Source organism: Macrotis lagotis, chromosome 1, assembly GCF_037893015.1.
Source record: "Macrotis lagotis isolate mMagLag1 chromosome 1, bilby.v1.9.chrom.fasta, whole genome shotgun sequence".
Lineage (NCBI taxonomy): Eukaryota > Metazoa > Chordata > Mammalia > Peramelemorphia > Peramelidae > Macrotis > Macrotis lagotis.
In genome coordinates, this window is record NC_133658.1 from 823,532,758 (window position 1) to 823,555,720 (window position 22,963).

General features: G+C 32.5%; 1 protein-coding gene across 2 annotated transcripts in view; it reads left to right on the forward strand.

Moving 5' to 3' along the window:
* Positions 1 to 22,963, forward strand: part of RB1 (RB transcriptional corepressor 1) — a 165,118-nt gene that overhangs the window by 48,596 nt on the left and 93,559 nt on the right. The window contains exons 9-18 of one of the 2 annotated variants that reach the window (XM_074217122.1): positions 3,040 to 3,121; positions 4,979 to 5,069; positions 8,094 to 8,207; positions 9,491 to 9,568; positions 10,485 to 10,572; positions 11,173 to 11,289; positions 12,401 to 12,457; positions 14,717 to 14,748; positions 14,827 to 14,903; positions 17,493 to 17,689. In XM_074217122.1, the coding sequence (XP_074073223.1) occupies positions 3,040 to 3,121; positions 4,979 to 5,069; positions 8,094 to 8,207; positions 9,491 to 9,568; positions 10,485 to 10,572; positions 11,173 to 11,289; positions 12,401 to 12,457; positions 14,717 to 14,748; positions 14,827 to 14,903; positions 17,493 to 17,689 (933 nt within the window). The remainder of the gene's footprint in view (positions 1 to 3,039; positions 3,122 to 4,978; positions 5,070 to 8,093; positions 8,208 to 9,490; positions 9,569 to 10,484; positions 10,573 to 11,172; positions 11,290 to 12,400; positions 12,458 to 14,716; positions 14,749 to 14,826; positions 14,904 to 17,492; positions 17,690 to 22,963) is intronic. The other variant, XM_074217121.1, reaches the window with a different exon arrangement.

The following is a 22,963-nucleotide window of genomic DNA, read 5'->3' on the forward strand; positions in this document are numbered from 1 at the left end:
GTAGTAGTAGTAGTTGTTTTTTCTTCCTATTTCTTGGGCCAAACTTAAGTCATTATAATTTTGTAATATTCTGTTTTGATTGTTTTGTAGTAATCATTTTGTATAATGTTTTCTTTGGGCTGTCAGTAGACATATATTTTGTTTCTAGTTATTTTCTGATAACAAAAAAAAATGCTCTGAAACATTTTGCTTTATGTGGAGCCTTTTTTGTCATTGACCTCCTTGGGGGTATATGTTTAGCAGTGAAATCTCTGGTTAACTCCCCTACATATTCTTACTTTTCCCTTTACACCTTCTAGCCATCAATCTCAGTCAAGAACACAGACTCACAGACTTGTTCCTGGGAATTTCACAGCAGATTCTGTAGCAGATACTCGATTTGCATACTCCATATGCCTTCTTATTTTTGTTACTGTTGCAGCAAACAGTAGTTATTGATAGGGAGAGGTTTGAGGAGAGGAGAGGATCAGTCAGTTTGCCCATAAACATTTGATTAATATTTACTGCTGTGTGACACATTCAAAAAAAGAGCCAGTCCCTGCTCCTCAAGGAGCTTGCAATCTAATGGGAGAAGACAACATAAAAAACTGAAAATTGAGGGGTTTAGAGGAAGAAAAAAGGGCCATTGTAAAGTCCAAAAGAATGCAAAGCCATGGGAAATGAAGAGATGACTGGCCTGGGTTCTTTCCTTCTTTTTTTAATGTTTTCTTTTTTAATAGTAATTTATTTTTTCCAATTATATGTAAAGATAGCTTTTAGCTTTCAGTTTTACAAATTTTTGAGTTCCAAATTTTCCTCCTTCCCCCTGCCTCTCTCTAAAATGATAAATAATTTGATAAACATTATGTATGTCAATCATGTAAAACACATTTCCATTTTAGTCACATTTGTGAAAGAATAAATAGACCAAAAGGAAAAATTACATAAAAAATAAAGTGAAAATAATATACTTTTATCTTGGATTCAGAGTCCATCAATTTTTTTTATCTGGATGTGAATAGCATCCATCATGAGTCCTTTGTATTTTTGGATCATTGTATTGCTGAGAAGTGTAAAATCATAATTTATCAACACACATTGTTGCTATTACTGAGTACTGCATTTCCCTGGTTGTGCTCATTTCACTTTGCATTAATTCATACAAGTATTTCCAAGTTTTTCTAAAATCTGCTTGCTCATTATTTCTAATTGCACAATAGTATTCAATTATATTAAACCACATCTTGTTCAGGCATTCCCCAATGACTGGCATCCCCTCACTTTCTAATTTTTACCATTATAAAAAGAGTTGCTATAAATATTTTTGAACATATAGGGTTTTTTTCTCATTTTTATGATCTCTTTGGGATATAGACCTGATGATGGTATTACCAGATTAAAAGGTATGCATAGATTAGTTGCCATTTAGCCATAATTCCAAATTGCTCTTCAGAGTGGTTGGATCAGTTCCAAACTCCACCAGCAGTGCATGTGTTCCAATTTTCTCATATTCTGCCCAATATTTATTATTTTCCTTTTTAGTCATATTAACCACTCTGATAGATACAAGGTAGTAACTTAGAGTTGTTTTAATTTGCATTTCTCTAATCAAAAGTGATTTAAAGTACTTCTTCATATGACTGTAGAGAGCTTTAATTTCTTCTTCTGAAAAATGTTTGTTCATCTCCTTTGACCATTTATCAGTTGGAGAATGGCTTTTAGTCTTATAAATTTGACTCAGTTCTCTCTATATTTAGGAGATATTTCATCAGAGACATTTGCTGTAAAGATTGTTTCCCATCTTTCTGCTTTCCTTTCCAATCTTGTTTCCTTTGGTTCTGTGTGTGTGTGTGTGTGTGTGTGTGTGTGTGTGTGTGTGTGTGTAAATGTTTTAATTGTCTCATAATTTCATAATGCTCTCTATCTCTTGTTTGGTCATGCAGTTTCCCCTTCCTCACACAGCTAACAAACTGTTCCTTGCTCTTCTAATTTGCTTATGGTATTCCTTATATCTAATTCATGTACCCATTTTGACCTTACTTTGGTATACAGTGTAAGATGCTGGTCTATATCTAGTTTCTGCCAAATTGTTCTCCAGTTTTTCTAGCAGTTTTTGTCAAAAAGTGAATTTTATCCATGATTCCCTTCCTTAAAAGAAGGTTTAGAATTCCTGGCTTCACTCTCCAATCAGTGGGGCAGAGATGAGGTGGGACTACCAAGGCTGATTGAATCTTGCCAAGATTAAGAGATTTCCCAAAGATGAGCATCCTTAGTTTTGAAATTAACAAGATTTTTTGGATAGGTTAATTTAAATATGCTTTGCTTAGACTATTAAATTTATCTAATCACTGAGCAGACATCAAATGCCCAGTGAAGAACGTAGCCCAGAAGCTTATTGAGGTGACTGAGAGAAAAACCTAGTCTGAAAATTAAAATTTGCCAAACATAATTTATAAGTTTGATTGTTGAGAAACAACAGTAATTGATTGTCATGGTAGGAATGAATGAATGAATAAATGAAGGATTTAGTAAATGCCTATTGTGTTCAAAGTGCTGTGCTTAAGGACTGGAGTTATAAATAGAAAAGTCAGATAGTCCCTCCTCTACAGGAGCTCATGTTCTAATGGGACAAACAACACAAATGGAAGGTTTCAGTAGCAAACAGATAGAAAGGTCCCATGGTTCTTAGGATACAGCAGTAAAGTAGATGACAATGCCTCTTCTTTAAAGTCATTTTTACTGTTAAAATCCTATCAGTTTCTAATGCTGAACCATTTTTAATGCCATGGACTTTGGTGACAAGAATTTGCTTTTCTGAGCACTTAGTAGCTTTTCTTGTAGCATCTTCTAGGAGCAATTGCCAGGCTACATTTCTGCAGGGATTGCCTCCAAATATTGTATAATTATTAACCAAATGCATTGTGTGTGTGTGTGTATGTATAAATAAAATTATCCTTTGATTCTAAAATTAATATAAATCATAGAATTGAAGCAAATGGGAAGTGAATAAATGATATTTTTAAAACAATCAGTGAAAATGTGTAATTTGATTTCCTTCAGGTAAAAAATGTATATTTCAAAAACTTTATACCCTTCTTGAAGTCTCTTGGTATTGCAGCTTCTAATGGACTACCAGAGGTAAGTTAAAAGATTTTTTCCCCAAAAAATTGATGTACCCTGTGATTTATTATAATTTTCTTATATTCTTGAATATCCTTTTTTTGTATGTCATATCTTATAACCAGGTGAAGAAATTTTATTTAGAGCAATGATTGTTCTATAGTGTGCAAAAAAACCCTTTTATATATAAGCTAAAAAATAAGAATTATGCCATATTTATAAATTTCCTAAGTCTATTGTCTTTATTGCTTGGATATATTAGTCTCCCTCTTGTTTTCTCTTTTTAAAAATTCATTTAAGGCAATGGGGTTAAGTGACTTGCCCAAGGTCACATCACTAGGCGATTATTAAGCATCTGAAGTTGGATTTGAACTCAGGTCCTCCTGACTTCAGGGTTGGTGGTCTATCAACTGCATCCTTTTGTTTTCTTTAAAGTATGAGATTATGTTGAAAAGTATCTTTGCATGTAATTGAGAAAAATGAAATAAAATAACAAAAGAACAAAAAGTATGAGATTAAGGATTCTAAAAAGTTATGTTTTATTTAAAAAATGTTTAAATGATGTTTTAAAAAATTTGGTAAATATCTCTACAACGTATAATAATTCAAAAAGTGATATTTTCGTTTCCTTTGAAATTATATTTCATTTTTGAAGTCCAAAGGCAAATAAAAGAAAGAAAAGCATTGTACTGACTCTGGTACTCTTTAGTTAGCTTAATAATAGGACTCCTGGAACTCAGCCCAGGGCTTTTATTTTATCATTTCTACTTTTTCCCCTTTTAGTGGATTTATGTAGAAGAGGCTTTGCCAAATGAGCCTCTCCTGCTCAGAAAGTCTTTGTGCAAACAATACTTGGCATTTTTAATAATCCTACTTTATACTCTAGTTTTAGGGTTTTCTACCACTTTCTTGTTTCCTGACCCCACACTAATTTGAATCTTCTTCATTCCTCTGTTGAGTTAGAAGCATTGAAGAATCTATTTCTGCCCCAGCCTTTGTACTCTCCTGGTGGAGAGATTACGGAGCAGAAGCAGGAAAACCCTTTGGGATGAGTGTTTTTGACTGGGCTTTGGGCTAGAGGTAAATATCAGAGGGAGAGCTTTGTATTATAAGCTGGAGGATTGGTTTGGCTACATTAATCCTGGGAAGTAGCTTTAGGAGGTGAAGGAGGCAAATGGGTGACCTAGAAAAGTTGTAGAGAAAAGTACTGATTGATTAAACACTTAGCCCAACCCTGATTGTGGTTAGTGATAGAGAGGGGGAGGGGTAAAATGAAAGGTAGTAGGGCCTAGGTGGGGCTTTGGAAATGTCCAGTGGTCCTTTGTGGCAATATTGTTATTGCTTACTTTAGAATAATTATTTCCTTGAAGGGAGAGAGGGGAACTCACAAGGAGAAGATTCTGGCAAATCACTTTATGTCTTCAAATTTGAATATTTTGGTTACTAAGGCATTATTGTAATTTATAGCTAAAATAATTCCAATTTTGTGGAATGATGCTTTTTGATTTCATAATTTAGATAATGGTATATAATATGCCAAGCAAATTAAGTATTTGGAAAAGTTACTCCAAATTCTAGGTCAGTTTGAGGTATATTTATCAAATGTATCCTTGAAATATATTTATATATCAAATACAATGTACTAGTTATTTTGAAGAAATTTTAATAGGTAAGTAAATATTAAATTAAACATTTAATTTATGAGTAGTAGAAAGCAGTGAGGAATGATGAACAGATTACTAGAGATTATGGTGCAGAGTCTTGAAAAAAAGAAGAAATAAATTTATCAGCTTCTGATTGATGTGATTGGGTAATTTTTTCATGATTAGTTTTAAATTTGTGATTAATGATTGCTCTGTACAAACTGCTCTACAAATGTGGCAGAACTTCAGTACAAGTGGTAGCATATCCTCTAGGGATACAGAGAAAGGAGAGGAAGTGAGGAAAGGAAGCAAAGGATGCCATCCTACCTGAGATACTGCATTAGTCATAATAACTCTGAAGATAACAGATGGCTAAATGTACTATACATGTTTGCTGTATATTTCAAATACTAACTTTAATATGGTGATTTAAAAATAATTTACAGCATATTACATCACGAAATTTTTAATCTCTTGAATTTCTGAAACTGATTAATGTGGAATTTTGCCTGCCTTTTCATATGCCAAGTCCTGGAAACATTTCTGAATAAATATCTGCTTAGCATACTTAAAATGATCCTATGATTCTCACCTTAGTGACTTTTTTCTTAAGCTTAATTTTGTGAGAATGTGACTTGAAACTTTGGTTTAGTAAAACTGTTCTTTTTTTCATTTGTGTTTTGTTCATCATGAAGAAAATAACATGAATAATATCTGCTGTATTGTGGTTGGGAATAAACTTGTGAGCAACTTTAAAAGCAGAAATGATAGCTTAAATTTTAAAATAAAAATTATTCAAAGGAGAGATTTCTACTGTTTTTATAACTATTAAAGTTCCAGTGACTCATTCTTATCTCTAGGATCAAATATGATCTGTGCTATTGAAAGCTTTTCACAACCCAGCTCCTTCTTACCTTTTTAGGCTTCTTATATTTGACTCTTCTCCATACACTCTATGAGTTAGCCTTCCTTGCAGTTCTTTTTACATCACACTGCATCACCTGTCTCCGTACTTTAGTTGTGCTCATTCTTGAAAGGCTTTGCTGTCTTACTTCTGCCTCCTGGTTTCCCTCAAGATCCAGCTTGAGTATCATTTTCCAGAGGAGGCATTTCCAGGCCTCCCCAGCTCTAATTGCAGCTACATTCAGTCTGCCTTCCAACTACTTGATATATGTTATTTATGCCTAGTTATGTACATGTTCTCTCTCTCATTAGAATGTAATGTTCTTCTTGAGGGCAGGGGCTATTTTTGGCCTTTGTATTCCTACAACTTCACAGAATAATTGATTATTGACAGACTGAATAACATAAACATCTTCCACACAAATAAAAGAAAGTGGTTTTATCCAATGATCAGAGTTTAGGAAGAATGGCTTTGATGTTTTTTGATTTGAGAACTGACCAGTAGAAGGTCAGCTTGAGAGATATGAGCTCATTTCAGTTTTATTTTCATACTTTAATTTTGAGAGGAAATAATTAGTAAAAATGTTTAGAAATGACAAAAATACAATTCATTCCATAAACACTTTTTAAATACATATCTACTGTATGGCAGTCACTGTGTTTTGTGTTGGGGATAGACTCATATTCTCTGGGAAGGGACAACATGTACATAAAGACATCCATCTAAATTAAGACAAGGTGTGTTTTGTGGAAAGAGGGTACTGGAAGAGGGGGAGGGATTACAAAAGGCTCTGTTTGGAAAGTATCATTTCATCACCATTTGGGAAGAAACCAAGGCAGGTGTGGTGCCCAGTAAGGACAAAGGTGGCAGGAGAAGGGGTTTATAAAGAACAGTAGGGACGCCAGTCTTGATGAACCCCAGAGTGTTGAGAAGAGAGGTATTAAAAAAAACTTGGTAGAGGACAGGTTGTGAAAGGCTTTAAAAGCTAAGGAGCAGTCATCCCCAATGTGCCAGGCCTCTATTTCCTCACTCCACCTAGTACATGAAGCCTTTATGGTTCCCTCAACTGCAGTGCTTTCCTCCCTCAGTGCCTTGCATTTATTCTCTTTGTTCTATATATGCTTTACAAACACACACACACACACACACATGCATATATATATATATATAAAATATTTATATGTATGTGCTTGTATACACACATATGTGTAGATATGTATGCATGTATTTATATGAAAATGTAAGCTTGTTGAAAGTAGGGATTATTTCTTTTGTATTTGTATCCTTGGAACTTAATGATAATTCCTAGTTCATAGTAGATATTTGTTCACTTTCAGGAATTGTTAAAAATAAAACTATTTAGGTAACACCAATTGGTTAAGTTTATATGAAATAATCTATGTAGAACTGTTGAGCAGCAAATTTCTCAGCTCCTTTAAATACAGACTTGCTATCTTTCTCTTACCTGCTAGTAGTTCCATGCCAATTTCATTATTTTTAGGAGCTAAATATAAACTGTTATTGCAAACAAGTATTAAATTTTTCTTTAGAGCCCTTTTAGTACTGAAGATCAAATGTTTTTAGATTATTAAATTCTCTGGCATAATCCCATATTCTTTAGCTTTCCTTTGGAAGAAATAGTTTCTTTACATTACAAAGAAACAGATTTATATGTTTCTATCTACTTTCTTTCAAAAGGACTCCTGAACTGCCTTTAAGGAGAGGCAGGTGATGTTATTTTTATTACCCAGGTACTCTAAATTTCCTCATTTGAAGTTGTTTCCTTTGTGTGTGTTTTTTTTTTAATTTAGGAGTGCCTAATCTGGAGCTTCTGAGTTTTTTTTTTTAAATTCACAACTTTTCAGGATAATTGGTTTTGTTAGTATCTATGTGATTTATTTCATTTAATAAATGTTTAAAAACATCAGAGTTCATAGATTTCATGAGATCAAAGGAGTCTATGATAAAAAAATTAAGAAACCTGTATTAGATGTTTATTCCTTCTATAGTTTAAAATAAAATATATTTATGTAATTAAACAATTTTTCTCCATAATATCTCTTTTAGAGCATTTCTGTATTTTTCCCTATTACACCACCTTCCTCCCACCACTAGTCTGATAAATAGCAGTAGAAATAAAAAACAAAAGGAGATAAATTGCAATGGAATAGAGAATACTTCCAAGTTAGTCAATGTGTCAACATATATTAGTCTAAAAAAACCCAAAATTGTATATTTTAATTTTTTTTGAAAATCAACTTTAGATCAATCATATTTATACTGCATGGATTTCTAATGTATGATATAAAATAAATTGTATATTTTATTATAAAGTGTATATTTTATTATAAAATAAAGTATATATGTTATTAAAATTATTAAATTAAAATGTGCTTCCTTGTATTGATAGATATAATGCAGTTAAATATTATTAATTTTCTCTTTTTTGAGGTTGAAAATCTTTCTAAACAATATGAAGAAATTTATCTTAAAAACAAAGATATGGATGCAAGACTCTTTCTGGATCATGATAAAACTCTTCAAGTTGATTCTGTTGATAGGTATTATATTTGTAATTCTGTTTGTGAAAGCAAATATTTATTTCAATTTATCTATATTTCTTAAATGTCTTAAAAGGATGAAACCTGCAACCTAACAAGGATGGCAATATATTAGTTTTACTGGTATATATTTTAGTAGGCTGTTTAGATAGAATTATTATTTAAAGTAACTTACCAAAACAAAATCCTTGACAGTTAACAGATTTCCAAAGGAAGGTTATTGTTATATTTGGATTTTACAACTAGAATATTCTCTTTCTTTTCCTTCTTTCTTTCTTTCTCTCTCTCTCTCTCTCTCTCTCTCTCTCTCTCTCTCTCTCTCTCTCTCTCTCTCTCTCTCTCCCTCCCTCCCCCTCCCTCCCTTCCTTCCTTCCTTTCTTCCAATTTATAGAATTATATGGAGGATGGCGAGAAGTGACTTGTGTTTATTCAAACCAATTATATCAACTTTCCTTTTGGTTTTTTCCCCAAAATATCTAGGGGATTTGTTTTTGTTTTTCTTTTAAGATGTTACCAAAAATATTCTTCTAATTATTTCCTTACTTGATCACTTTTAAAACTTAAAGTCTGATCTCAAATTCTTACATAAAATAAAGTTTTTAAAAACAACTAAATCTCAAGGTTGGAATTCTTGAAAATGCTGTAGAATAAGTTGATTTTGTGATCATGTTGTACTTTAGCATTTCCTTACATTAAGAATGACATCATAATAGAAGATGAGTTTTTATTTATGTCTTTTGAACCTTAGTTTGCTCAATAATACTATCAGGGAGAAAATAAATCTGACACTTCAGTTTTTAGATTATTATTATTATATCCACATTTCAGGTATCTACTGAAATATATTTTTGAAAAAAAAAATATATATATATACACACACACACACACACACACACACACACACACAAATAACCCCTACTAAATCAGAGATCATAATCCTTTTTCAGGCAGGTTTATTTTATTGTTTGATTGTTTTAAGAAATTATCAGTCACCTCTCAGTATATTTACTTCTTCAGCTTCCATTAACATATATAATAAAATTATTGTATCAAAGAGAAACAGTTAATCCAAGCTGACCTGCCTAATATTACATTCAGACAGATTATTCATGGGACCATATAATATTGTATTTTTCTTTATATGATTTAATTAAACAATAAATAAGACTGATTGAAGATTTGCTCTTTTCACTTATATAGGTGAACTTGTAAGTTTCAACAGTTCACTTCTTTTCAGGACCAAGAACTTTGTGTGAAATAGTGACATTTTTGTCCTTTTGTAGTTTTGAAATGGAAAGGATCCCAAGAAAAAATCATCCTGATGAAGAGATGCCTCTAATTCCTCCACAGACTCCTGTTAGGTATAAGTCTTCTATTTTTATTAACTTTTTACCGTTTTTTAATGTGGTGTTTACTATTTTGTTGATATTTAATACTTGTGACATAGTGAAAAATGACCTGAGAATCCAGAAAACTGGTTTCTAGATTGGGCCTTTCCATTAAACTTAGTTGTGCTACCCTAAGATCATTTAACTCCTCCTATATTGTTTCCTTTTTTTTGTAAAGAAGAGATTGACACTTTCTGATATAACTTTCAGCTATGCATTTTATTATCCTCTATAATTAGACATACTTCCAACTACTTTCCTATCCACAGTTTTCAAACTAGTCATAAGGTACATTTATAGAGTGCTTTAGAATTTTTAAAGTGCTTGCCATATACATTATCTAAAAATAGAAGCTATTTGAAATAAAACTAAAGCTATGAGGGAGTTGAGAGGAACAACTTCAAATGATGAGTGCTGAAATTATCTGGGACTAATGATTGTCTATTTCATTTTAAAGGTCTCTAGTAAGGGGGACTTTGCCACAAAACTACTTTAACTACTAAAATAGTTTTTAATTTTTAGTGAAGTTGTTCATATTTAGATGGTATCAATTTATATCAGTTTAACTAATCTACCCTCTAAGACAAAATATCATTATTTTAAACATTTTAAGTTAAATTTCTTACTGATATAATTTTATTAATAAATATGCATTTAGAAATATATTGATTAAAATATATTGAGATAGATGTCCAATTTAATTATCTTTTAAAGAGTGGCTATTCATACAGTTCATTGTGGAGTAGTGTGTGTTTTAGGAAACTGGTGGAAGACAAATGGAGATAGTTTGAAGATCAGGTTTAAATTTGTCAGATAAGTAACTTTTCTTTTCCTTTTACTATTTCTTCAGGACTTAGCATTTTTACTTTTATATTTTTTTTTTCTTCAGGGCTGTCATGAATACTATCCAACAGTTGGTGATGATACTAAATTCAGCAAGTGATCAACCATCAGAAAATCTTATTTCTTATTTCAATGTAAGATTGCATTCTGCCTTGTGCCAAAATGTAATGAATTCATTTTATTTTGATGGCAATGTATGAACCAGCATTTATTTAAAATATTTTGTGAAGAAATATGAATCTGGAAGTTAGAACATTAGATATGTAAGATTTTCAGGATTTATTTGTGACTTGTTTTAAATTACTATGTAATATTAGTGAAGTCAATAGCTAATAATTCCTTAACTGTTGGAAACTATCTGTTGCCCTTTTTTTAAATCCCTAAGTACTTATTAATAAGCACATCATAGGAACTTATTAAATACTTATTGACTGACTGACTTTCCTAGCACTAACAAAAATCTAGCCTGGGAAAAACTACTAAGATAATTAATTTTGACTTTTCATTTATGTTTTGTAGATTAGAGGGTAATTCAGTGATAAATATTTTAAAAGTTTCCCATATCTTTCTGAATTGATGATAGATTAAGCAGATGCTACTTTCTTTGGCTACTCTCAGCCATTTAGACCTTCTCAGTCATTTGTATATTTAAATTTACTCTGTGTATATACTTGAAAATATTACATAATAAACGTGAAAAAATTGGAGATATTGTTTGTCTTTTTTTTTCTAAGAATTGCACAGTCAATCCTAAGGAAAGTATCCTGAAAAGAGTAGAGAATATCGGACGCATCTTTAAAGAAAAATTTGCTGAGGCTATTGGACAAGGGTGTGCAGAAATTGGGTCACAGGTAACAATTCAATTTGTCTTTTTTGTCCTTAGCATCTAACAGAGTGCCTGGCAAACTTTAGGTATTTAGTAAATGCTTATTGATTCATTAATACTACCTAGTAAAGCTTATTAAGCCACTATTCTTTTGTCAAAAAGGATGTAATTTAAAGCTGCTCCCAGTTATCCTCCTCTCATGATTTCAGCTGACTAAATACTTTACTTTGGGACATCAATCAGAAAATCACAATTAGAATTCATTTAACTCATTTGTCTGTTTTGATTCTTTGCAGGTATCATGATTTAATAGATAGGTTAGGAATCAGGAAATTTGAGTTTCTAGATATGATTTCAAGGTTAATTAGTTTTGTGATCCTGAGCATAACATTTCATCCTAAGCATATCATTTATTTGCACTGAGATTCATTTCCTCCTTTACTAATGAGGTTGATGGTTATACAGGGACAAAAAAACATGTCCTTTAAAGTTTTGGGGAAAGCATGAAGTGTGATATATGTGTTAGGAAGCCATGACTTCAAAGGTGTGAGATTGATTACATTTTTTATTCTATCACTATTTTCTACAAAATAATAAATACAAATTCTCTGAGGTAGAAATGTTTGGTATCTCTTTATTTTGGGAAATAATGGGATATACTATATATATTTCTATCCCAAAATAAACTTGGTTACTTATCCAGTCATTCTGGTTAAATCATGGTATTAATGAGGGAAAAAAAAATCAAAACCAAGGTTCAAACCTTGTATGTGTTTGATAAACTCTAATCTGTTTCATGGCTAAAATCTGCACCCTTTATTTTAACCACCTTTTTCTTTTTACAAATGACTACCTGGTGAGTTGTGTAAAAACAGAAAATTATCAGTATAAATCTACAATTGCTAATGACAGCACATTAAAATATTTTCTATCCAATGGTGGGTTTTATATGTAAAGAATGCTATGTTATTCTTTAGTTTTTCTACTTTTAGCCTTCATGACCCATTGACCTCTTTTTTTTGAGGGATGATCAGTGTCTTTCAAGATGTCTAATCCTTCCTTTATTTTTTTAAAGCAATTGTATCTTACACTTTTTTTTTTGTATTTGTGTGTTTGTGTGTGTGTGTGTTTCAAAGCGATACAAACTTGGAGTGCGATTATACTACAGAGTTATGGAATCAATGCTTAAATCAGTAAGTGAAAATTAATATATTAGAATTGAAATCCATGCTATCTGATCATATCATTCTCTCCCAGTCACTGTTTATAATCTACCAGCTTTCACTATACTCCAACCTTTCTCAAAGTCTTTGATATCTACCATTTCTGCCATATTCTTAGAGATTTGATGATCCATTATAACACTTCTTTTAAGACCCTGAACACATAGTTCCCTGAACTATTTAACAACCATAACCTATATCTCTCTTCTACTTCTGAGACCCAAAAGGAAGTCACAACTTTTACCCCAACATTTAAGACTGTTCTAATTTCAAGATTATGAACTCAGAATTCTCCTCTTTGAAATTTGTCTCTCCATTTCACTTACTTTTTCCAAATCCATTTTTCACTCTTACTATAATATTTGACTCTATTTAATCTCTCCTCCTAGCCTTCCATCACTTTTCTACCTCACTAATTGTCAAAGTGAAATTTTGGTGAGAAAGGGCTAATTGGTTAAACACTTTATCCCCAAGGAAATTACCTAAAAGTGTTATTAGCAAGAATTCAGTTAAATTTGGTAAGAACAACAAAGGTTTTTGAAGATCTTCGTTAATTTTGGAAAGTGTGGAGAAAAGGAAAACATTTTGTAGTGACTAGAATGCATTAGAACTATATTCTTGAATCAGTCCAATAAGTTAGCAATAATAAAAGCAATAGCTTTACCTTCTTCCTCTTAAGAGAAAGTAAATGGGGCTTGAAGAAAACCTGTACTTTTCAGCTTACCTTACAAGCAAATGGAAAAAACAACACCCCCCCCAAAAAAAACAACTCAAAAGACAAAGGACTTCAGTGTAAAAAAAACAAAAATCCTAATGACTCAGCAGAACCATGACTTCTTTTATGTTATAAAGTAGAAGAATGTAGAAGAAGAGCTACCACTTGGACCTGGTCAAAGATATGAGACTGTTCCTGAAGAAGTGGAAACTAGACTCTCTGAGAAACAAGGTGATACTTACCTTCTAAAGAAAGAAAATATATTGTTAGGTGAAGAGACTATCCAGCAAGGGGCAGAGGAATAGAAAAGTTGATGACTTGCTGAGGAGGTATCAAGACAAATATTTATCAACTTAGTGGTTGAGCGATTTTCCTGCTGCCTTCCTGGACAGGTACTCACTAAGCATTTATTAAAGCCTGCCTATGTGCCAGGACTTTAAACTGAAAAAGAGGAGGAGGAGAGGGAAAAACTTTCTGTGTATATGACCATCAAATTAGACACTATGAAAAGTAGTTAATATAACCCTGATATTCTTAGTAGTCTCATTACTCATGATCGCCTCTGTACATGCACCAGTTTGCTGTGAGCTGCAAAGATTTGTCAAACAGTCACTATGTGAGCCAGATTGTATAGGTCTAAAACTCAGTCCTTAAAGAAGGGATGAGGCAAAGACTAGAATTTCTGCTTTTCTTCTCTTATATTTGATAATTTCATTGCCTGTCAAAAATATCTATCTAGAAATGTGTCTAATAACCTAAACATATTTCTAAAAGTAAACTGATTCCCTTCTCAAAAGCACCTTACCCCCTTGGCTTCTCTGCTTCTTTTAATGTTGTAATATCCCCCAAGTTCTAAACCTTGAAATTAATTTCTCTCTTCTTTTTTCCTTCTTAATTATTTTTTTGGTACTGCTTTAATGATATGACTCTTCTGTCCAAAAACCTTTACTGTCATATTTTTGCCTACTAAATAGGAATATAAAGACCTTATTCCAGCTTTTAAAGCATGTAGCCTTTTGGACTCAGTCTAAATGCTTAACCTGTCTTGCACTCTTATTGCAGCCATATTGTCCATTCTTGTCCTGGTCTTTCCAATTGTTATGCCTCTGTTCATAGTATAGCCCACCTCTGGAATGTCCTCCTTTCCCTTTACCCCTCTTTCCTGCCTTCTTTCTATCTCTGCCTTTTGGTATCCCTTCCATTGAGACTTAACTCATGTCACTTCTCTCAGTTCACTTGGCTAGAATGATTGTTTCTTCATAATTCATGTGATGCTTTTTGTGCATCCCTTTTTTGCCTATTATAGTTTCTCTTGCAATAATTATTTTTATACTTGTCTAATTTAATTTTAAATACAGGCCAAGTAGTATATCTTATTTCATCTTTGTATCTCCCTATCCCTAGCCTGATGCCTTATTCATAGTGTTAATAAATATTTGTTGAATTTAGTATCATTTCATACTATAATGAAAAAAGTTCCAATTTACATTGTTTTGTTTTGTTTTTTATTTTAGGAAGAAGAGCGTTTATCTATTCAAAACTTCAGGTGAATTTTCTTAAATCTAGTAGAAACTTTCCTTTTTTGTTAAGCAAAAATTAATGTTCTCATCACTTTTTTTTCCAGCAAACTTCTGAATGATAGCATCTTCCATACATCTCTGTTGGCTTGTGCACTTGAGGTTGTAATGGCCACATATGGCAGTAAGTCTAATTAGAAATTAAAATGTTATTATTAGATTCAGAATTTATAAGACTGCAATCTGATTTTTATTTCTATTAACAGGTTAAGATTTTATGTCAGGTCTATACTTGTGAATAATACCTGAACAGAAAATTTATTTAAGGGCCTAACCAACTGAATTATCTAAATATACCTTGGACTCCTTTGGCTAGGCATACTGAATTTATGAGATAGTACCTGCTGAACTCTTTAAAGAGATCTGACAGTGTAAAACCTTAAAGAAAACTGAAGTTAGACCAGTTTTTATTTTGGAAATACCATGAAGTTTTTATATGAGGGAGAATCAACCTATTATATTGTAAGAGTCAAAATTCTTCACTGTCAACAATAAATTAAAATTATTTTCCAAAGTGTTGTTATTTCATTCATGCCATAGCCAAAACTGTATTTCATTCTTTGTACTTCTTGATCTCTTTGCAGCTTTTAATACTGTTGATAGCTTCCTTCTTTTAGATCAGGGGTTCTTAATCTTTTTTTGGTCATAGGCCATTTTGGTAGTATATAGTGAAGCATATTCTGCTTCTCAAAATGATGGTTTTAAACACATTAAGTAAAACACACATGATTACAAAGGAAACTGATTTAATTGAAATATACTTATCAAAATATTTTTTTAAAGTTCACAGATCCCAAATTAAGAACTCCTAAACAATCTCTTTCCTGGGTTTTCATAAAACTCTTTTCTCCCAGGTCTCTTTTTAATCAGATTACCTGCTCCTTCTCCTTCACAGATTCATCATTATGTCCCTACATCTTCCTTTTTGAGGGTTTATCTTAGGACTCTGTCTTGAACCCTTTCTACAGTTTGATTCTTTGTTGTATCAGCTCTCAAGAGTTCAGTTATCTCTATACATCTGATTCTCAGATCTATACATGTTGCCTATTCTTCTCCTGAGAGTAGATCTTCTTCAGTTGCCTGCTTGCTAGATCTCTCTACCTAAATGTCCCATAGCCATCTCAAACTCAGTCTATTTAAAATAGAACTGTACCATACCTTTCACCTGCCTTTTCCTTTTCCCCCCTGCCTTGCCACCCTGTATCTCTTCCCTTCCAAATTGGTTGTCAAGTATTATTAATCACATTTCCCGAGCATCTCTTGTATCTTGTCATCTTCTTTCCCTCTGTTCACAACACAACCAGCCTAGCTTAGACAATCTTTATCTTTTTCCTTGGCTGTTATAATAATCTCTTTATTGGTCCCTCTGCATCCAGCTTCTCTCCACTCCATCCATTCAATTGTTCAGTTCTTCTTCCTAAAGTACATAAAACACATGACCATGTGCCTGGCCTACTTGTTTATCTCCCCCCCGACCCACTTCCCCAGATTACTTTGCTTTTTGTTTTTTGATCCAGACCTTTTATGCAGAAACACCTAGGGATGAATCTGAGATAGCCAGGTAGTATACAGTGCCAAGAGAGCTGGTCTTTGATTCAGGAAGACTTTAATTCAAATCCTGTTTTAGATACTATATAACTCTACACAAGTTACTTGACCTCAGTTTGCCTCAGTTTCCTCATCTGTAAAATAAAGATAATAACAGCACTTATTCCTGGATCTGTTGTGAGGACTGAGTGAGACAATGTATAAAATGTGTTGTAAACCTTAAAGGATTCAATCAATGTGAACTATAATAATTATTATTATTAACCTACTGCTAAAAATATCAGTAATGGTTTTATAACATATCTTGAGAAAGTTGATTCAGTTTCCTCATTTGTAAAATGAGAATGTTGTACTAAATTACTTCTAAAATCCCTTCTAGCTCAAAATCTATGATTCTATAACTTTGTATTTATACTAAATATGTTTTTTTAGACTCAGCTCTGCCCCCTGAAGGCAGAGACTGTGTCTTTCTGTTCCCACCGTATAGCTCAGTGCCTGGTACATGGGATGTATCCAATAAATGTGTATTGAATTGGTTTGACAGTTCTGCTGAATAAAATTTTTAATTTTACATTCTTCAACCAGTCATCTCTCATTTTGCTTTCCCTCATATAGTTCCAGCCAACCTAAAATACTTTGTCATCCCTTGTTCGTATTTTCCTACATTTATGTTTTTGTTCACATTTTTCTGTAATGACCTTCTTTCATCTCTGTCCACTTCAAATTTGACCTATTCTTGAAAGTCTTCCTTGAATTCCCTATAGCTGCAAATGATTTTTCTTTTTTTAAGCTTCTCATAACATTCTTTTCTACTTTTCTTCTGAATTTCATAATAATTACATTTCTGATGTCTCCTAATTGCTATCATATTTTATGCATAGCAGGTTTATATAAAAATTCTTTGAATGAACTATTGTTAATGAATGAATTGGGTTATTAAGATAAAGTTGCCAAAAATAACTTTAAGGCCTTTACATAAGTTTTAGTGATTTTTCAAAACTTTTTCATGTTAATATTAACTTTGGACTCCTAAATTTTACATTTTCATTTTAATAGAAATTTGCTACTTGCCCTCGTAAATAATTTAGTGTAGACAAGACCTTGTGCCTAAGGTTTATAATTTCAACAATGTACATATAAATCTGTTTTCTTTTTTTACTTTTAGGGAGTACATATCAGAGTCATGATTCCGGAACAGATTTGTCTTTTCCATGGATTCTGAATGTTCTTGATTTGAAAGCATTTGATTTTTACAAAGTGATTGAAAGCTTTATCAAGGCAGAAGCTAGTTTGACAAGGGAAATGATAAAACATTTAGAACGTTGTGAACATCGGATCATGGAATCACTAGCATGGCAATCAGTAAGTACTCATTTTAAATAAAGATGTTTAAATGCATGAATACATATGAATGAAACTGAATATAACTGAGATACTTTAAATACACTTTGCCATAGGAATAAATCTCAATTGCTTGATTAATATAGTCTAGGATTATATAATCTAGGGTTATAATAAACCTTGGAGGATTACAGTGAATTGCTTCATACTTGGGCTTCTGAGGACACGCTAGTTCAAAAAATTTGTTTTTATGTATTTTAGCATTCTGTGTGTCCCACTGAATTGAAAAAGAAAATTTTAAAGTGTTCAAATATGTTTGATTACATAATAAGGCAATATATCTGATTTTTAATAAGGGATGCTTTATTTTGAAATTTAAAAGAATTATTCCTAAATTTTCAGTAAAATGGCATACATTTTCAGATTTAGATTTTTTATAAAAGAGTTTTGACTAGTACTTGGAAAACTAGAGTAGACACTAACAATCTTTTTAATATATGACTGTCTTATAAGTAGGAAGAAAAGTTGATAGAAATTATTTTGAAAGTTGGCAGATTGCATGTTACTCTAATGTTGAAGGCAGTTAAAAAATCTTTGTGCTTAATTATCTTAATTTAGAAAGCTTTTTAAGAGAACAAATTGCATATCTCACATAGAATATTTATGTATTTAAGTTGGTGCCTGGGGAAAAGAAAGAGAGATCTTTGCAAAATGGAAAGAAGGAAAAAACCAATGGAAAAACAAAGTCACAGTGGTAAAGGAGTATATCTTTGGGATACTGTGTTCAGCCTTGACTTCAAATGACTATGAGGGTACAATAAGTTTCCTGATTTGGAATTCTTCCCTTGTATATTGCCTTAGACACAGTAGTACTATTTTTATTATCTCTATACTCCCTCTCAGTTATCTTGTTAACAGCATTTTAACACTAGTCTTATTAAATTCAAAAACTATTTATGATGATAATTTAGGCATAGACTTTGCAGAATAGGAAATAAATCTGTAATTCCTTAATAAATAGAATGCTTGGATGATTAAATCAATTGTAGGTCAGCATCTTCTCTAAAATTTAGAGTCTTAGAGAAGATAATTTCAACACTGACATATACAGACTTCAAGTAATACAGTCAGTTTATGTTAGTGGCAGTACTGATTCAGATCTTGACTCTAAGGTCAACTCTCTAAAATGCTATGTTATTTCTTAATCTGTAAAGGGTAGTTATAATTATGTAGTTGTGACCATAGAGTTAACAACATCTGTTCAACTTAAAACATACATCTTACTTAATTTCCTTTGTCTTAATGTCTCTCTGTTCAGTTCAAATTTCAATTATACCCAGTTCAAGATGCCTCTAGTCTGATAGTTATCTCCTCTTCAACCTAGGCTTCTCTCCTTTATCTTCATTAAATGTCTCTGTCTTTTGAGTATCATTGTATTACTACACCTAGCCAAGTTTAGTTTCCATAGTTAACCAATGTTGTCTTCTCTTCAGCACCTCCTATTCCTAAAAAAATTTTTCCTCTTTCTCTGTTCCCTGTTTGTGTACCTAGGTTGCTTCTTGATCTACAGTTTTGTTCATTATTATTTTCTTCTGAAGAAATTTTAGAGACATCTCATGTTTGCCCATTAAAAATTAACTTTCATTGGTTTGGAGGCGGACGTTCTTAACCATACTAGAGATAAAGACAAAGTATTAAATGGATTGTGTTGATTATGTGAAATTGAAGCATTTTTATACAAATAAAATCAAGTAACTAGGACAAAAAGGAAAATAAGCAATGGAGGGGGGACTTTTGCTTTATGTAACTCTGATAAAGACCTGATATCATAAAGATATCTATATGGAACTATTAATACCAAAAATAAGACTGTCATTCCCTTTTAAATCCATGCTCTTGTATGAGCAAACAATTCTCAAAAAAGATTGGCAGACCATTGACAATAAATAAAAAAAAGTTCCAAATCATTACTAATTAGAAAAAAAGCAAATTTATTGTTGTTGTTATTCCAAGGTTAGTAAAACCCATTTAGGGTTTTCTTGGCAAAGATACTAGAGTGGTTTGTTCATCCCATTTTACAAAATAGGAAACTGAGGCAAACAGGGTTAAATGAATTGTCCTGGGATAGTGTCTGGGTCTGAATTTGAACTCAGGATTTACTGACTGCATGTCTGGCACTCTATCCACAATACCATCCAGCTGCCCTAAAAGCACATTAGAAAAGCTCTGATATTTCATACTTAAATAAAATAGGAGAATGATCAGTGTTACAAGGGCTATGAAAAGATAAACACTCTTGGATTCCATTGGTGAGGCTATGAACTGGTTAAACATTTTAGGAATAAATTTGGAATTATACTGAGAAATTAACTAAAATGTCTGTACATCATTGACTAAGAGTTCCCAATGCTAGACTTATGCTCCAAGTAAATAAAGAAAAGAAAAACAAAGATCCCATATAAAACAAAGTATTTATAGCAGCATTTTTTTGTGGTAGCAAAAATGTGTAAGCAAAATATATGCCCATTAATTGGGGGATGACTCAATAAATTATTGTACTTGAATATATTTGAATATTATTCCATAGAGAATGATGAATATGAAGAATTCAGGGAAGCATTGAAAAATTTATATAAACTGCTGCTAGAGTGAAATAAGCAGAATCAGTAATAATTTTATATACTTTTATCTAACAATATAAATATAACCAAAAACATACCAAATGCTGTTACATCAACCAGTTTCTCAAAGAAGAGGTGAAAAAATGGGCTTCCCTTCTTTATTTTTTTTAATGGAATTTTATTTTCAGTTTTATATTCTCTCCACATTACGCCTTCCACCCATTGAGATGGCACAAAAAAATAAAACCTATTAAAATAGATGTGGTCATACAAAACAAATTTTTGCTTTAGCCATGACTACCACTCTTCCTTTACCCTGTCCAAAGCAAGAAAGAGCAGAAAATATCCTCTAGTCAGGTTTACAGTTAGATACTATATTTCATCATAAGACCTTTCAAATTGTGGTTGGACATTATGTTGATCAGTTACCAAGTCCTTCACAATTTCAATTTATCATTTCAGTGTTTGCTATTGGTGTAAAATTTTTCTCCTGGTTCTTTTTTTTTTTTTCTTAGGTTTTTGCAAGGCAAATGGGGTTAAGTGGCTTGCCCAAGGCCACACAGCTAGGTAATTATTAAGTGTCTGAGGCCAGATTTGCACTCAGGTACTCCTGACTCCAGGGCCAGTGCTCTATCCACTGCACCACCTAGCTGCCCCTGGTTAGTAATAATTCATTGTCTATGATAACCTTTTAGCAAAATATAATTAGATTTGTTTTTGCTTTTGCTTTGCCTGAGATCATCATTACTACCCCTCCCTTTTTTACTTCAACTGAAGTATAATAGATTCTGCTACAGCCCTGTATTTTAGATCTTTTTGTATCTTTTTATTTCACGTATGTTTCTTGAAAACATTTTCCAATTTTGGTTTCCAATTCATTCTGCCATCTTCTTCCTTCTTATAGATTAGTTTGTCCCATTCACTTTCACTTATGACTGTTAGCTGTGTATATTCTTTCCCTCCTACTTTCTTTACTTATCCTTTCCTTTTTTACCTCATCTTCTTCTGAAGTCTATTTTGCTTCTGACTTCTTACCTCTTTTACACTTTCCTTTTATTTTTTTTACACTGTCCCCTCCATAGGAGTCTGTTTTGCTTCTGACCACTACCTCCTTTAATTTACCCACCTTCTTCTTGACCCCTTTCCTCTTACTTTCTCTTAATCTCCCCTCCTGCTTTCCTGTTAGGTAAGATGAATATCTGTATCTAAGGGCATGTGTGTATGTGTGTGAAGTTTTCCTGCCCTTGTTCCTTGCCCAGTTCAGATGGAAGAGAATATTCAAGTATTCTCTGTTCCTCCTTCCTATACCCCACTGTATTGCTCCCTCAAAAATATAAACCCTTTCTTGTGTATCCCATTTTTGTGAGATAATTTTCCTGTAATCTTGTGTTTCCAACTATGACTCCATGGTTTTAATTTTTTCTGGCTGCTTTCAGTATTTTCTCCTTTACCTATGAGCTCTTGATTTTGACTTTAGTATGCATGGGAGTTTTCATTTTGGACTATCTTTTAGACCAGTGGATTGTTTTAATTTCTAGTTTACCCTTCTGTTCTAAGATATCTGGTACTTTTCCTTTCTAATTTCTTAAAATATAACGTCTAGGCTCTTTTTTTGGTTGTTTTTCATGGCTTTCAGGTAATGCAGTGATTCTTAAATTACCTCTCCTTAGTGTATTTTCCAGGTCCATTGTTTTTCCTGGGGGATATTTCATATTTTCTTAATTTTTCAGTCTTTTGACTTGGTTTTATTATTCCTTGATGTCTCGTGGAGTCATTGGTTTTCATTTGACCATTTCTAATTTCTGATGAGTTATTTTCTTCAATAAGGTTTTATATCTCTTTTTTTTAACCAATTCTCTTTATAACTTTGTTGCATAGTTGCCAGTTCCTTTATCATTTTTTTCCTTTGTCAGTTTTGTTTTTTAAATAATTTTTAATGACTTTCTTTTATCCTTCTGGGAATTCTTATTATGTTTGTGTGTACTCTGTATTTTTCTTTGAGGCTTTGCCTCTACATATTTTCAGATCATCACCTTCTGTTTGTGTGACTTGAGCTCTCCTCTCACCACAGAAGGTCTTTATGACTGTTTTCTTTTTTAATTTGCTTTATTAATTTCCTCCAGCCTAATTCTTGACTTATTTTTGATGTTAATGTCTTCTTTGCAGGTGGGCAAATTGAGTTTCTGACTTTTCTCTGGTCTTGGATCCTACTTTGGTTTTTTCATTGAAGGCTTATAATGCTGGGCTAAAAATGAAAACTGAGTCACTGTTCTGCTCATATGCTCAAAGCCACACAACTCAGCTTCTGCTAATCATTTTGTGTTCAATATTCAGTTGGTGTTCTTAGATCTTAGTTTTGAGCTCTTGATTGTGCTCATTCTGTGACCCAGATGGTTTAATTCCTGCTCCTAGTATTAGTTTAGAGGAGGTTCTTGATCTCTTTCTGCCCTTGTATTCTATCTCAGGATACTCACATGTTCCCTCCAGCTATTACTGCTGTCACCATGCTGTGTTCCTGACCAATCCCAGCTCCTAGTGTCTTCAGACCTCTTTTTGAGCTCTAAGCTTCAGTGGACTGAAGACTTGACTCACTATGACTTTTTCTTGGCTTTCCTGAACAGAATTTAATCTGACATATTTTCTAGATCATTAGGGAACAGGTATATTGTGGAAG